Here is a 16,900-nt window from a genome sequence, read left to right on the forward strand (position 1 = left end):
AAAGTGCTGGTACTCCAGGAGTGAGCCACCATGCTGGCTGATCCTGTGTATTTCTGTGACATCAGCTGTAATGTGTCCTTTTTTGTTTCTGACTTTATTTTGATCTGTTGGGAACACCCTAAAATCTGGCCATAAACTGGCCCCCAAACTGGCCATAAACAAAATCTCTGCAGCACTGTGACATGTTCATGATGGCCATCATGCCCACACTGGAAGGTTGTGGGTTTACTAGAATGAGGGCAAGGAACACCTGGCCCACCCAGGGTGGAAAACCACTTAAAGGCGTTCTTAAATCACAAACAATAGCATGAGGGATCTGTGCCTTAAGGACATGCTCCTGCTGCAGATAACTAGCCAAACCCATCCCTTTATTTTGGCCCATCCCTTTGTTACCCGTAAGGAATACTTTTAGTTAATCTATAATCTATAGAAACAATGCTTATCACTGGCTTGCTGTTAATAAATATATGGGTAAATCTCTGTTTGAGGCTCTCAGTTCTGAAGGCTGTGAGACTCCTGATTTCCCACTCCACACCTCTATATTTCTGTGTGTGTGTCTTTAATTCCTCTAGCACCACTGGGTTAGGGTCTCCCTGACTGAACCGGTCTCGGCATGGACCTTCTTTTTTCTCGATTAGTCTAGTGGTTTATTGATTTTGTCTTTTCAGAAAACCAGCTTTTTGTTTCGCTGATCCTTTGTTTTTTTTTTTCAGCTCTATTTTGTTTAGTTCTGCTCTGATCTTTATTATTTATTTCTACTAACTTTAGGTTTAGTTTGTTTTACTTTTTGGGGGTCCTTAAGGCACACCATTAGGTTGTTTATTTGAAATCTTTCCAATTTTTATGTAGGCATTTATTGCTGTAAACTTCCCTCTTAGTACTGCTTTTGCCATATCTCACAGAATTCGGATATGTTGTGTTTCCATTTTCACTTGTTTCAAGCAAGTTTTTAATTTCCTTTTTAATTTGTTCATTGACTCATTGCTCATTCAGGAGCATGCTGTTTAATTTCCATGTGTTTATACAGTTTACAAAGTTCTTCTTTTTATTGATTTCTAGTTTTATTTCCCTGTGGTCTGAGAAGATACTTGACATGATTTTGATTTTTCAAAATTTGTTGAGACTTGTTTGTGGCCTCATGTGCTGTATCCTGGAGTATGTTCCATGTGCTGATGAGAAAAATATGTGCTCTATACTTTTGAATGAATGTTTTGTAATGTCTGTTAAGTACATTTGTTCTATAGCACAGAGTAAGTCTAATGTTTGTTGACTTTCCGTCTGGATAATCTGTCCAGTGCTGAAAGTGTAATGCTGAAGTCCCCAACTATTAATGCATTGGGGTCTGTTGAACTCTTTTGCTCTGATAGTATTTGCTTATATATCTGGGTCCTGTGGTATTGGATGCACATATATTTACAACTGCTATATCCTCTTGCTGAATTGATCCCTTTATCATTACATAATGACCTTCTTCATCTATTTTTATGTTTTTTGATGTAAAATCCATTTTCTCTGATATAAGTATAGCTATTATTGCATGCTTTAGGTTTCTATTTGCATGGAATTTTTTTTTCCATCCCTTCATTTTCAGTCTATGTGTGTCATTATAGGTAAACTGAGTTTCTTGTAGAGAACATATAGTTGGGTCTTGATTTTTTAAAAATTTTATTATTATTATACTTTAAGTTTTAGGGTACATGTGCACAACGTGCAGGTTTGTTACATACGTATACATGTGCCATGTTGGTGTGCTGCACCCATTAACTCGTCATTTAGCATTAGGTATATCTCCTAATGCTAGCCCTCCCCCCTCCCCCCACCCCACAACAGTCCCCGGAGTGTGATGTTCCCCTTGCTGTGTCCATGTGTTCTCATTGTTCAATTCCCACCTATGAGTGAGAACATGCGGTGTTTGGTTTTTTGTCCTTGCGACAGTTTACTGAGAATGATGATTTCCAGTTTCATCCATGTCCCTACAAAGGACATGAACCCATCATTTTTTATGGCTGCATAGTATTCCATGGTGTATATGTGCCACATTTTCTTTATCCAGTCTATAATTGGTGGACATTTGGGATGGTTCTAAGTCTTTGCTATTGTGAATAGTGCCACATTTTAAAAATCAATTCAGCCAGTCTATATTTTTTAATTGGAGAATTTAAACAGTTCACATTCAAGGTTGTTAGTAACAGGTAAGGACTCATTCCTGTTGTTTTGTTAATTATTTTGTGATTGTTTAATACATTCTTCATTTCTTTCTTCCTTGTTTGTTTGCCTTTAAGATTTGGTGTTTTTTTTTATGATGGTAATGTTTAACTCCTTTCTCATTTGTGTATGTACGCTACCAGTAAGCTTTATACTTTTGTGTGTTTTCATGATGGTAGACATTGTCCTTTCACTTCCAGATATAGAAATCCTTTAAACATTTCTTGTTGGACTGGTCTAGTGGTGATGAATTCCCTCAGTTTTTGCTTGTCTAAGAAAGATTTTATGTAACCTCCATTTAAGGATAGCTTTGTTGGGAATAGTATTCCTGGCTGACAATTCCCCTCATGCCCCCACCAATCCTTCACCCCAGAACTATGAATCTGTCATCCCATTCTCTCTTGGTCTAGAAGGTTTCTGCGGAGAAATGTGCTGTTAGTCTGGTGGAGATTCCCTTATATGTGACACGATGCTTTTAACTGTTTTTAGAATTATTTGTCTTTGATTTTTAATAGTTTGATTATATATATATATACCTTTAAAATCTTATTAGATTACGTCTATTTGGGGATATTTGAGCTTTCTGTATTTGGATGTCTTTATCTCTTGCAAGACTTGTGAAGTTTTCACTATTATCTCATTAGTAGGTTTTCTATATCTTTGCCCTTGCCTTCTCCTTGTGAAACTGCCAAAATTTGAATATTTATTTGCTTCTGGTATCCTGTATGTCACATAAGCTTTCTTTACTCTTTTTTCTTTTCATCTGATTGATGTCAAAAAACCTGTCTTCAGATTCAGAAACTCTTTTACTTATTTATTTATTTATTTGAGATGGAGTCTCGCTCTGTCGCCCAGGCTGGAGTGCAGTGGTGTGATCTCGGCTCACTGCAACCTTCACCTCCTGGGTTCAAGTGATTCTCCTGCCTCAGTCTCCCAAGTAGCTGGGCCTACAGGTGCACATCACCATGCCTGGTTAATTTTTTTCTATTTTTAGTAGAGACAAGGTTTCCCCATGTTGGTCAGGCTGGTCTCAAACTCTTGGCCTCAGGTGATCCACCTGCCTTGGCCTCCTAAAGTGCTGGGATTATAGCCATGAGCCACTGCACTTGGCTGGAAAGCCTTTCTTTTGCTTGATTTCATCTATTGTTGAAGCTCTTGATTGTATTTTTTATTTCATTCACTAAAGCTTCAGTTCCAGAATTTCTGTTTGGTTCCTTTCTATGATGCATATCTCTTTGTTAAACTTCGGCTCATGAATTGCTTTTCTGATTTTTTATTGTTTATCTGTGTTCTCTTGTATCTCACTGAGCTTCTTTAATCTTATTTTGAATTATTTTTCAGGGATTTCATACATTTTCTTTTCTATGGGATCTGTTACTAGAGAATTATCGTCTTTGTTTGGAAGTGTCATATATCCTTGCTTTTTTATGTTTCTTGTGTCCTTACATTGATAGGTGGACATCCAGTGTAACAGCTGCTTGTTCTAATTTTATAGATTGGTTTACATAGGGAAAGACTTTTTCCTATAGATGTATATTTAGTGTTAGGTAGGGTGCTTTGGATTTGATTCTAGGTGAGTGCAGTAGCAGACTCTCCATATTTCTTCAGCTATAATCAGTGTCAGTGGTGTTTGTGAGTTCTGTAGTGACTTAGACTGCGGTTGTTAGTAGAGGCTGTGGTGAGGCTTAGCTAGGAACAAGAAGGTCAGATGGGCTGGTCCTCAGGTCCCCAGGTGGTATATGTGAGACCCCATGGTGGAAGGTCAGTCCTTCAGCCTCCAGGCAGCATGCTTGGGTGCTAGTGATAATGATCAAGTGGGTACTCAGGCCCCGAGGTGGTACACATGGCACTGGCAATGGCAGTAGCAGTGGTGTGCCACCTCTCAGGTCCCTTAGTACACAGGCAACAGCTAGGGCAGTTTCACCAGGCTGATCACCCTAGATGGCACATGGGGACAACAGCTGTGTGTAGGATAGGTCTGTCCTCTGGCCCCCAGGTGGTAAACACAGGTGCTGGTGGCAGAAGGAATGCTAGTCAATACCCAGGTCCTGGAAGGTATGTGTGGGTACTGGTGGTGACAGGTGAGGCGGGTCAATCCTTAGTTCCTTGGACTATGCACTTATGTGCCCATGGCAGTATATGGGGCAGATTGGTCCTCAGGTTCCGGGACAATGCACACAGGTGAACCAGTCCCCCAGGCCTCTTGAATGTGTTGAATGTGTGTGCAGGTATGCAGTGGCTCTGCCACTGGAGGGAGCAGGATTGCTATCAGTGGCAGTAGCCCCAGACATGCAGCTCTCAGGCTCTGGGGAGCACAAGCTTTAGCTTTCTTTGTCATGGGGGCAGTCTCCTAGGTGCACTGCACCACCCATTCCCCAGGGTGTAAGTCACTGTGTGGGCTAAAGCGCTGGAGACCCAGGAACAATGCTGGGTCCAGCATGTATTGTGATGCTGCAGCCCTCTGAATGGACACAGGCAGATGTCAGCAGGGCTCCAGGGATGTGGAGATTCGGGTGTGTTGGACCCAAGGGTAGAAAAATGTAGTCTGGTGGGAGCTAGGCTCTCAAAATGACACCGTGCTGTGGCCGCTTGAATCTCAGAGGTAGTGTGAGGCCCAGCCCAAACTCTCTGGAACAATGCCTTTTCTCCACAATGGGGAGTTTGTTCTAGCTCCAAGATTATCCTGGGTGGGCTGGCTGCTTTGCTTGCCTCTCCTTCCATGACGCTGAAGTTTCTTGTCACTTCTCTGATGAACTCCAGTATTCTGTCTTAGATGCTCTGTTCAATATGTAGTTAATTACTCACTGAGTAGAAGGCAAGTGCCAGGTGCCTCTACTCAGCCATCTTGATGCCACCCTCTGCAACCCTCTAGTTTTGAATTTTTGTTTTTGTTTTTTTTTTTGAGACAGAGTCTTGCTCTGTCGCCCAGGCTAGATTCCAGTGGTGCGATCTAGGCTCACTGCAAGCTCCGCCTCCCAGGTTCACGCCATTCTCCTGCCTCAGCCTCCCGAGTAGCTGGGACTACAGGTGCCCGCCACCAAGCCTGGCTAATTTTTTTTTTGTATTTTTAGTAGAGACGGGGTTTCACCGTGTTAGCCAGGATGGTCTTGATCTCCTGACCTCGAGATCTGTCCGCCTTGGCCTCCCAAAGTGCTGGGATTAAAGGCATGGGCCACCATGACTGGCCTAGTTTTGAATCTTGACTCACACTTATATCTGTGTATTCATCATCTGAAAAGTGAGTATAAAATTTTATGCCTAACTCAACCTCACAGAGTTTGAGCAGACTGACTCAGCATATTACCTATCATACTGTAAGTGGCTGATAATTATTATTCACAATTGGTATTTTTATTATTAGTATAATTGTTACTCTTTTTTATAATTAGTTATTACAGAAAGTCATTCACATTTAGAAGTAAACCCTGGCCAGGAATAATGGTGAATTTACAAATGTTCAGTGCCTGGTGTTGGTGAACTCAACAATGAGAGATTTCATCCTGCTTCCTTTTGGACCCTAGAGGTATGGTACCACATTCATTTGTTGAATTGCTCCATATCACATGGGTAAGAAGAATGGTTGTGGCAGTGGAAGTTTCCATTTCTTTTCTAAACACATATATTTAACCCTATATAAAAGAGAAGTACAATTAAATATTAATTTAAATGTGTCTGACCAGCTATATTTGCTTATTACTAAATATCCATGTGTATATTTAGTAATATATATCCATGTGTATATTAGCAATATTATATCCATGTGTATATTATATCCATGTGTATAATATATCCATGTGTATATTAGCAATATTAACTAATTATTATTGAGTATTAATGTTCATTCATGGAAATATATGTCCCCATGATATATATGAAATACAAAAAATCAAGTCTCCACCAGCTGGGCAAAACATCATATAGAATGTATATGCACAAAAGAAAAATTCACATATAAAATAGGTTTTAAAAAAGTACAAAAAAAAATTCAAGCATTCCAAAACAAATCAGGTTTTCTGTGGTTTACTGACCATATCTCACTGGAAGGTTACTAGACTAAAATAAATTCTGTTGTTTTATTTTACATCCAGGAGCTGCACTAAGCCATTTTTCTCAAGTAGATTTACTGTTAACCCATTAAAAGGACTACCAATCTTGGTAGTCATAAATTTTCAATTAGAACTATATACAGAAGGAGTTTATGAAGCAGCTAATTTCAGTATGAAACATCCCTGTTGACAATAATAAGTCATTTTTTTATTTCAGTCATCAAATTTTGAGAGAATGATTTAGTCTGAAAGCACACCACATGGGCAGCCAGAGAAAGGCATCGGAACTGGCATTCTGGAACCTCTTTCAGGGCACTCCTGTCAACTAGCCTTCAGCTGGTCAGCCAATACCTCCCTTTTCAGTGTAATCATCACCTCTATTAGGGTTGTAATGCATCGTTTCCATGTTTGCTACGTAACTCTAGACTTTGCACTTCCAGGGAGCAAAACACTATCTTATTTATCTTTATACTACAAGTGCCTAGCAATGTGTATCAAAAATATAAATTAATTAAGAAATGCATGGAACACATTACTGCCTCTGCCAGTTTTTCCCCAGTAGAGAAGTCATTTTCAGCCCTGTAAAGTCTCTTGTTCGTTTAGTCTACAAAAGTCTAGCAATATGGAAAGAAACTATGTAGGTTTGGATATGTTAACCAACTGAATAACAAAATTAATTGCCTGCTATATAGGTTGGGGATTGTGTTAAATATTGTGAGCCTTACAAGGAAGTATAAGGCATATCTAGTCAGAATCTATGAAAGGATGAAGCATATAAAATTACTGACTTTTAGTAAATAATCTAATTGACTGATTTATTCCAGAAATGAATGTATAAATATTGAGCTATTAAAAATATTAATTGACAGAAGAAGACAACAGGCAAACACAAATCCCAATACATGATAATGTGGATGGATAATAATGAAGCAGGGGGCTATAATGCGAGCGTTCCGTTAGATCTTGCCACAATTTAGAAACTCTCATATTATGTAATTTTTGAGTGTCACATTTCACAAAGATGCATGGCTAATTAAGATTAACACAAATAGTTTGTGGTGCCTTTTGAAATACTTTATATTTTCACAGCACCAATTCTCTATTGTTTAAAATGGATTTAGAGTTGTTATGATGCAGAATTGAAGAGCACTAAGGACTTCCTCTGGTTTTCATCATAAACAATGCAAAATCCTGCTAAGTATGGTGGTTCATGCCTGTAATCCCAGCATTCTGGGAGGCCAAGATGGGAGGATCAATTGAGCCCAGGAGTTGAAGACTAGCCTGGGCAACATGGCGAAATCTCATCTCTACCAAAATAATAATAATAATAACAATAAAATAAAAATTAGCTGAGTGTGGTGGCATGCACCTGTACTCCCAGCTACTTGGGAGGTTAAGGTGGGAAGATTGCTGGAGCCCAGGAGGTGGTGGTTGCAGTGAGCCCAGATCACACCACTGCACTCCAGTCATGACAACAAAGACAGACTCTGTCTCAAAACAAACAAAATAAAACAAACAAACAAAAATAATGCAAAATCCAACTGTGTATTTAAAGAGACTTTTATCAATCATTATCATTCAACATTTGCATGGAGGCTTCATTTTTTATTAAAAAAATGCTATGAGTGCAAACTTTAAGTATAATCTTATTCATACGGGATTTTTTTTCCCTAAAATCAATGACAAGGAGTATTATAATCAGAAAGTTTCATATAAAGTCTTCATAATTTCCAGCAATAGATTTACATGTTAACACAAAATCTAAACGGATATTCTTTTGAATCTTGAACTTTTAAGATTTAACCAAAACATTTAGTGTGCAATTTAACATATAAATCCTAAGTGGTTTTTAATAAATGTGTGGACTCTTATAATTGTTTTTTATCATATCTAATTGTATGAAAAAGCAAATACATGAGATAAAAAGACAGGAAATTTAGCAGAAAATGAAATAAAGAAGGCTTTCATTGTGTCAGAATCCCTTTCCTGGATAACACACAGTAGACCTTTTGATTTACTCCTTCATTTTAGAAGGAATAACTTACTCTTCAGCAGTTTGCTGAAAAGGAGTTAAAGAGCATTGTTATTATTATTGTTTTGAGACTCTGAGTGACCAAAATTCTCTTTAGGCTACTCTCCCACTTGATTTATAATGTGGCTGAGTAAATATAGAATTCTGGGTTGAATGTTATATTCCCTCAGAATTTTGAAGGTAATGCTCTTATTTCTAATTTTTAATGCTGCTATTAGGAAGCCAAATGTTTTTCTTACAACAAATCCTTTGTATGTGATCCATTTTGTTCTTTGGAAGTTTTAAACTCATCTCTATCTCTAGTGAGCTGAAATTTCATAATTACGTTGGGCCCTTTAAATCTGGAGACTCATATCCATGTTCTGAGAAAGTTTTTAATATGATTCCTTCAGTAATTTTCTTTCTTTGTCTCTTTATTCTCTCTTCTGAATACTGGGCTTCCTGAATTGAACCTCTAAATTTTTAAACGTTTTCTCTCCTACTGTTACTTTATTTTGTTGCTGTTCTGTTTTCAGGGAGATTTTTCTCTATTTTCTAACCTTTATTCCAAGTGTATTCCAGTAATCTGCTTTTTAATTTTGTAAAGCTCTTTGGATTGTTGTACTCTGTTTCCTAATTTCTCTCTGCAGACAGCAATCACCATTTTCTTCTGTTGGGCTGTCTCTTTCTTCCAAGTTCCTTCCGTATGTTGTTCATTTGGGTCTCTCTCTCTGTTTCTTTCTCTCCCTCTGTCTCTCTCTTTTTTCGAGATTCAGATTTGTTGTATGGATATTGCAAAATTGTGAGGTCTGGGCTTCTAAGTGTACCCATCACCCAAATAGTGAACATTATGTGAGAGCTTTGTCTATTGATGCTTGGTTGTCTGTAAGTGCTGTATGGCCACTGGGTTTCACTGTATGGAGGTGGTTATCTAATTCAGTCCTACAGCCTTAAATACCATATGTAATATGATGGCTCTAAAACTGTTTTATCTGAACTTCACTTATGAGCTCTAGACTTTCAGCATCTCTGGTGGGATATCTAAAAGGCATCTCAAACGTGAAAAGAAAATCAGAACTATAGATCCTTACTACTTCACTCTCCAAACTGCTTCTTCCACAAGGTTTCCCATTTCACTTTTATATAATTAGGCAGGTCAAAAACGCAGGTGTAATTCTTTTCTGACCTTTCTCTTTCTTGTATACACATATGGCAATTTAATCTATCTACAACTATGGTTCTAACTTCAAAATATATTCAGAATCCAACTTCTTACTAGTTTCACTCTTCTAGCTCTAGCTCAAGCTACTGAAATTAAGATCTCCTGCTTGAATGACTCTTCTCTACTTCTATTCTTGCCCCACTCCAATCCTTTTCCACACAGCAAGCAAAGGCATCTTTTAAAAATGTAAGGCTGATCATGTGATTCTCCTGCTCAATTTACCTTCATAAGCTTACTGTCACACTAAGAATAAAATCCAAAACCTTTACCAAGAAAACAGCATCCTCCAAGCCACTATTCCAAGGGGAATTCTTAGTTTCAAACTCTCATTCTCTCTTCACTTTCCATATCTAACTGATCATCAAAATTTATCAATTTTAATTCCAAACATCTACATTCTTATTGTATTTCTTGTCCATTGCTGCCTAGCCATTTTTCTTACCTGAATCACTCCTGTGGGTCTCTTTCCTCCCTCATTCCAGTCTTTTGCATTTTATATTCTCTCTAGACAGAGTCAATGTTTGAAATCAGTATCTGCTTATGTCACTCTCATGCTTCTTTCAGACTACTGGATAGACTCTAATTTGAGAAATACAAAGCTCTTCATGGTCTGACTTTTGCCTCCTTCTTGGCCTCACTCCCACTCACTAACATGAGTTAGTGGTACTTTATGCCAAAGTTATGAAATGTCTTATCATTTCCTGGAACTGCCACTTCCATATGCTGTGTGCCTTTTTGGAGTGTCTTTCCTTCTCTTTTCCTACTCCCAGGAAACCAGTCACTACCTCTAAGAGCATCATTGTATACTTAAATTATGCTACACAGCACATATATGCAGCACACGTATGGCAACTGTTTGACTGTGGTCTATTGATTCCACTAGAGTAGAGTTTCTAACATAGGGTCCATGCATGGGCTTCAGAGCAAGCATCAGGAGAAACTATCCATCAATTCTCTAAAACTGATTATAAAACTTTGTATGCAAAGCATACTTGCATTGTCCTGGGAGAAAGTTTCACCTGATCTTCTATGATCCAAAAGGGATTAGGAACCAATACCCTAGATAGTGAGATTCTTTAGGGAATAGGTAAGTCTTGTTCATACTTTTTGTTTTTTAAATAGATGGGTCTCACTATGTTGTCCAAGCTGCTCTCAAAATCCTGAGCTCAAGCGATCCTATCACTTCAGCCTTCCGAGTAGCTGGCTGTACCTACAGGTGCATGCCACCACATCCAGCTATCTTTAATCTCTATATCTCACACTTACCAACCTATTGTACTGCATACAGCATAGTTAAAGCAACTGAACAAAATTGCTTGGGTATGCTAGTAAGTACACATAAACAAATGTGCAGAAGCAATTTATATGTTATTTGCATATTACTTAGGCAAATTTCCTTAGGTCCTTGTCCAGGCAACATACTTGGTACCCTCTAAGCTCCCTAAAAATATTACGGTTTATTAAACAGACTCTAAAGCTTATAAATCTCACCAATATATACTCATCAAATACACACTCTTCAAAATGAGTTTTTATCCAGTCTGTTAGTCTAAGCATAACTGTTACCACCTAAGGTTTCTTCTGTTTATTTATTTTACTTTAAAATATTGTACCCTTCATTTACTTACTTTGCATCTAGACTATAAAATGCAATCTTGATTAGTCGACCCAACAGACTTTTATAATAACCAACAGATAGCTAAGAATCTATCAGGTTCTGTCTCTCTAGAAAGACTAGTACATTATTTCCAGGCTCAATTTCTATATTACCTAATAATTGGCTCTTTCCAGCTTTAACTACTTTCTCTTTTAAAGAGGTGAGAGGAAAGAGACACAACTTGAGTTATGCTGCAGGCTGAAGGAGCTCTGGTTCACCAAGAAAGTCAACAAAGAAGTAATGCCTAGATAACCTGGTAAGCCCAGTATCTGTAGTTTACTACAATGGAATCTTGTTTGGAAAGCTAGTGTGACAGATATTGCCAGAATAAGAAATATCACTTAAATACACTGGGAAAGAGGCAAAACAACAACAACAACAATTTTAGCAATGTTGTTTCATAACGTTAGAGAAAATAAACAAAAGAGAAAAAATGAGGTATGCAGGAACAAGCTACCTCATGTTAGATTTCTTACCATCTTATAGAGATCTGAGACACTAATCTGGTCCGAGTCCACTACTTCAAAGTCCTTCCGAGGCACCAGGTCCAGGCCCAAATGTCTAGTAAAGAGAAAGACCACACTCAGTATGCCATGTACTCAGATTACTTATCTCTCTTTATGTGCCTGGGAACCCATACCTGCCACATCTTGTGGACAGAGGATCAGACACTGTCCTAGCAGGAACATGTCTTTATACAGCAACATCTAATTCTGTTCACTTCTGGGTAAATGAGGCTAGGGATTTAAGGTTGACACAATTCCAGTTCAGGCAGTTCCACTCATGATGGTAAAAAGGTTTCATTCAGTATTACATTATATCAGCATGCTTGAGTTCATTAAGGATAGGTTTTCTTTAGATCATTAATAAGTCATGTTTATTTTTCTATTTCCCCCCATCTGACAGCTATGCTCAAGGTTTAGTTATGCATTCGTTTTATTAGGATGAAAAAAATCTTCAGGGTGTAATTCAAAGTCAAACACATAAAATTCACCTCTTAAAAGTTACTAAATTCAAAGAAATGTATCTTTTTCTCTTTATTCATTTATTTTATTTTTTATTTTTAAGTTCTGGAGTACATGTGCAGGATGTGCAGGTTTGTTACGCAGGATGTGCAGGTTTGTTACACAGGTGAACGTGTGCCATGGTGGTTTGCTGCATCTCACAACCCACCACCTAGAAATTAAGCCCAGAATGTATTACCTATTTTTCCTAATTCTCTCCCTCCCCTCACCACACCCCCAGATAGGCCCCAATGTGTGTTGTTCCCTTCCCTGTGTCCATGTGTTCAAAGAGATGTATATTTTGGCTGAGTTTCATCTCATTTTCAATTTAACTAATACTGATAGTGGTAAAGACCTAGATATGTATTAGCACCAATATTTTAAGAAACATTAGATAAAAGTTTAACCAACAAGTATTACTACTCAAGACAACAGTATTTGGAGGATCTTTGGGGCAGTAGAAAGAAGTGATGGTAATGGCAGTATTAGGCAGTGGAAATAACTCTGGACACAGTCAGCACTTGAGTTCAAAATGGTATGTAATTTATGGTCAATAAATGTTAGCTCTTTTCTTGCACTCTAAGACAACAGCTCTAAACCAGGAATTCAATGTTTATAGGGTTGCAGACCTCTGAAACTGCTTATGACATGGGATGAGTTTGTGTGTGTGTTCATTATAAATTTTTTCTGAGGAGAGGGTCTATAACTCTCATCAGAATTTTGGAGATGCTCTGTGACCACCCTACTCCAAAACAAGGATTATGAATTATTGTGTCTGGCAAAAGCATTCCATGGGATTATAGAAGAAGAAAGATTTTTTTTTCTCTTCAACTAGACTATGAACTAATTTAGAACATGCTAGCACAGCTAAATCTATATGCTCGTTCTGTGCATAAAACTCATCACTGAAAATAAAATCAGGTGCACATCCAAAATTCAGATTCATTTACAATTTATACCCTGTTCATAGGAAAATATCTGATAAAATTACACTGCAGTAAGATTGGTAAAATAAAAACGGAAAATCAAACCTATATGGAGAAAGTATTATAGAAGCAAATGTACTAACAGCATATGCTAAAATGGTTACTATGATTAAGAATTAAAATTTAAATGTATACTTTCTAGCAGGCAAGAAAAAAAGAAAAAACATTTTCCTATTAAAGGTTAAAAACTTATGTTTTTCAATTAAAGTAGTGTTTTTTTCTATTATCCACTAATTAAAAAAAGAGTTTTTAAAGAGAAAAAATTTTTGAACCAAATGCTAAAAATAACCCACAGTTTTACATAATGAGAAGATCAGTAATAAACTGTTGGCCTTATCCATGATGGTTTACAATTTAATGATAAAACTATGCCAACTGAAGTTAATGCACTTAAATCTATGAAATTTTATTTTTCTATAATTGGGATCCCGATTTCTTAAAGAAACACTCCATTCCATCACCTCTTATTAGCTATTCTTCATTTATCTGAAACAATTTCAGGCCTCTGGCTTCTAACACTTAGAGCATGCAAAGGCGGTAGTGTTCATGGAGTGCAAGAGAGAGGTGCAGAACATCCTTTCTACCCCCTTCTTATAAAAAGCAACTGACATTATAAAGATAATTTTGCAGATAAAATCTCAAATATCTAAAATACTTTAATAGAGATATGGAAGAACAATGGAAAGATCACAAGAATATTAGCATTTGTATTAGAAAACTGAAATAGTAATATTTAAAACACTTTCCAAATTTTCTGTAGTCACATTATTTAAACTTTTTAAAATAATAAAAAATGAAGAGACAACATTTCATACATATTCTTTAATCATTTGAGATCTAAAAATATATGTGAACTAGCCTACAATTAGGAAACAACAACAACAAAAAAGAATGAGTAAATAATGTATCAAAATAGGTGTTTTTATAGCCAGGTGCGGTAGCTCATGCCTATAATCCCAGAGTTTTAGGAAGTCAGGGAGCGAGGACTGCTTGAGACCAGGAGTTTGAGACCAGCCTGGGCAACTCAGTGAGACCCCATCTTTAAAAAAAAAAAAAAAAAAAAAAAAAAATTAGACAGGTTGTGATGGCATGTGACTGCAGCCCCAGCTACTCAGGAGGCTGAGGCAGGAAGATCACTTGAGCCAGGAGTTTGAGGCTGTAGTGTATTATTATTGTGTCACTTTACTCAGGCTTCAGGGACAGAGAGAGACCCTGTCTCAAAAAAAAAATGTTTTCAGCTGAGCGCCATGGCTCAGGCCTATAATTCCAGCACTTTGGGAGGCTGAGGTGGGTGGATCACCTGAAGTCAGAGTTCAAGACTGACCTGGTCATCATGGTGAAACCCCATCTCTACTAAAAACACAAAAATTAGCTGGGTGTGGTGGTGTGTGCCTGTAATCCCTGCTACTTCGGAGGCTGAGGCATGAGAATCACTTGAAACCAGGAGGCGGTGGTTGCAGTGAGCTAAAATCATGCCACCACACTCCCGTCTGGATGACAGAGCAAGACCCCATCTCAAAAAAAAAAAAATTGCATTAGATACAACAGTTTAAGAAATATCCAGATGACATTTAAGTCATTAGGTCTGGAATTGAGTGTACGTGCTCCTCTGTGGTAGTGCACCACACAGTGATGGCCATGTGTGGAGACTGACGTTATAAGAACTCTATCTTAGCATCATGGCAACCTTAGCTTCCTTGTACAGTCAGCCGCCCACCCATATAAATATTTATCCACCCCACAGAACTTTCTGAGGAACTATTATGTATCCTACCAATGGTGTTAGACATAAAGAATACAGTAGCTTTGAGTCATGCAAATGTTCATATTCTTCATGTTAATCCTCTCTCGACAGCAGAGTGTTTTCCCTCTTCCAGAAGTAACTAGAGCACAGTATCTTTTAGTTTTGTAATTTCATTATCTTGAGCAATAAGAGATTAATGGGTGATCTGGTAAAAACCAAAAAGAGTTCCCCCTACTAAGACTATCTTTAATGGATAAAGGGTAGTTTGCAAAAGTTATATTAGTGACTGTCCTCATTTGAAAAAGGCAGAGATGTTGGACAGTGAGAACCAATGTGTTCACTACAAACTTCACTCTCAAAAAAAGGCTCCTGGCTATTTTTTCCTATGGTTTACTCCAAGAATAGTGAACATCGAATGCAGGGAATGGTCAACATGATCTCTACCTTCACAGTGAAAGATGCATTGCATTACAGTATTAAGGAGCATGGGTTCTCATGCCAGATCGCCTGGTCTGTATCTTGGGTATACCACCAAACCACACTGTCTAAAATCTACTATCGTAAGCTGTTGTAAGGATTAATCCATATAAACGACCCAGCACAGTACCTGGCATTGTAAATTGCTACTGTTATTTTAATTATTATCCCTACGTTACATTGTTAGCCAAAATGTTAGCTTAGAGTATAGGGATTGTGATCAAAGAAGTATGGTGTCTGAATAAAAAACTCTTTAAACAGAGGAATGCAAGCAGAGGGCAAACATCTATGTATATCTACATACAGATGTAGTACAGAGCTAAGTTTTCAGAAATGGTCCTACCAATTGTTTAGGTAAACAGTCTTCACAAAAATACTTGGTCTTCTCTCACCCATCACTGATCATTCATTCACTCCAATAATTCAACAAATATATATTAGAACCTACTCTGTGCTAAGCTCATGTTCAACCTAGGGACACAGCAGCTAATAAGGGACATAATCCTGACCCAATATTCTTTCAGGTGGAGCTCTCTGAGACCCTGAATCTCTATTTCTTTTAAATGCTCTATACTCTCTATGCTATGTTCTATTTTATCTTTTCCTTTCCTCATCTGAACCACAGAATATAGAAAATAATCTGAAATTATTTAATTATATACAACAGATATTTTAAGGCAGTGGTCCCCAATCTTTTTTGCACCAGGGACTGGTTTCATGGAAGACAATTTTTCCATGGATCGGGGGGAGGGTGCAGGGGTTGGGATGGTTTCAGGATGAAACTGTTCCACCTCAGATTATCACGCATTAGATTCTCATAAGGAGCGCACAACCTAGATCTCTCACATCACAGTTCACTATAATAGGGTTCACGCTGATTTGAGAGAATGTGGAGCTCAGGCACTAATACTGGCTCACCAGCAGCTCACCTCCTGATGTGCGGCCCAGTTCCTAACAGGGGTCCACAGCCCAGGAGATGGGGACACAGTATCAGTTGAGAAAAGATGGAGATGTTAAGATTTCTTGTGGAGCAGTGCCCTTTTCTAATACTTATAGTAAAAACAGCATACAGATAAGAACTACACTAATGAAAACATAGCATATTTATATTTATATAACATATAAAAATATATAATTAGTAATTACTACCTTTTACCAAACATTTACTTGGGCTAGGCACTTTATGTACATCATCTCTAAGCACTCTGGGAAGTAGACAGTATTAGATCCATTTTTTAACCGAGGAAGCTGAGGCCCACTGAGGTTAACTAAGTGGCCTATTATAGGAGTTGAGCTGGGCTTGTCTCAAGCTAGGTTGTTCTCATTCTGAACCTATGGTATTTCCATTATACCTGCTGTCTTTTAAAAAATAACTGAAAGTTATAATAAGTAAAAATGGTTACAAGTGGTTGTAAAAATCAATTTAGTCATAACTGTTTGAAAGATGATTCTGTGTCAAACATCAAACCAGAAGGAAACAAATATCAATTGATTAATGAGTGTCCACCAGGCATGAAAACAAATCCACTTTATTACTCAAATGTTCAC

General features: G+C 37.7%; 1 protein-coding gene across 4 annotated transcripts in view; it reads right to left on the reverse strand.

Annotated features, from left to right (window-relative positions):
• The window catches only part of DOCK3 (dedicator of cytokinesis 3), a 649,329-nt gene that overhangs the window by 291,151 nt on the left and 341,278 nt on the right, over positions 1-16,900 (reverse strand). For all 4 annotated transcript variants that reach the window (XM_032161429.2, XM_032161424.2, XM_058442283.1 and 1 more), the window contains exon 7: positions 11,618-11,702. In XM_032161429.2, coding sequence (XP_032017320.1) covers positions 11,618-11,702 — 85 coding nt within the window. The remainder of the gene's footprint in view (positions 1-11,617; positions 11,703-16,900) is intronic.

This window comes from Hylobates moloch, unplaced genomic scaffold, assembly GCF_009828535.3.
Source record: "Hylobates moloch isolate HMO894 unplaced genomic scaffold, HMol_V3 SCAFFOLD_8, whole genome shotgun sequence".
Taxonomy (NCBI): Eukaryota; Metazoa; Chordata; class Mammalia; order Primates; family Hylobatidae; genus Hylobates; species Hylobates moloch.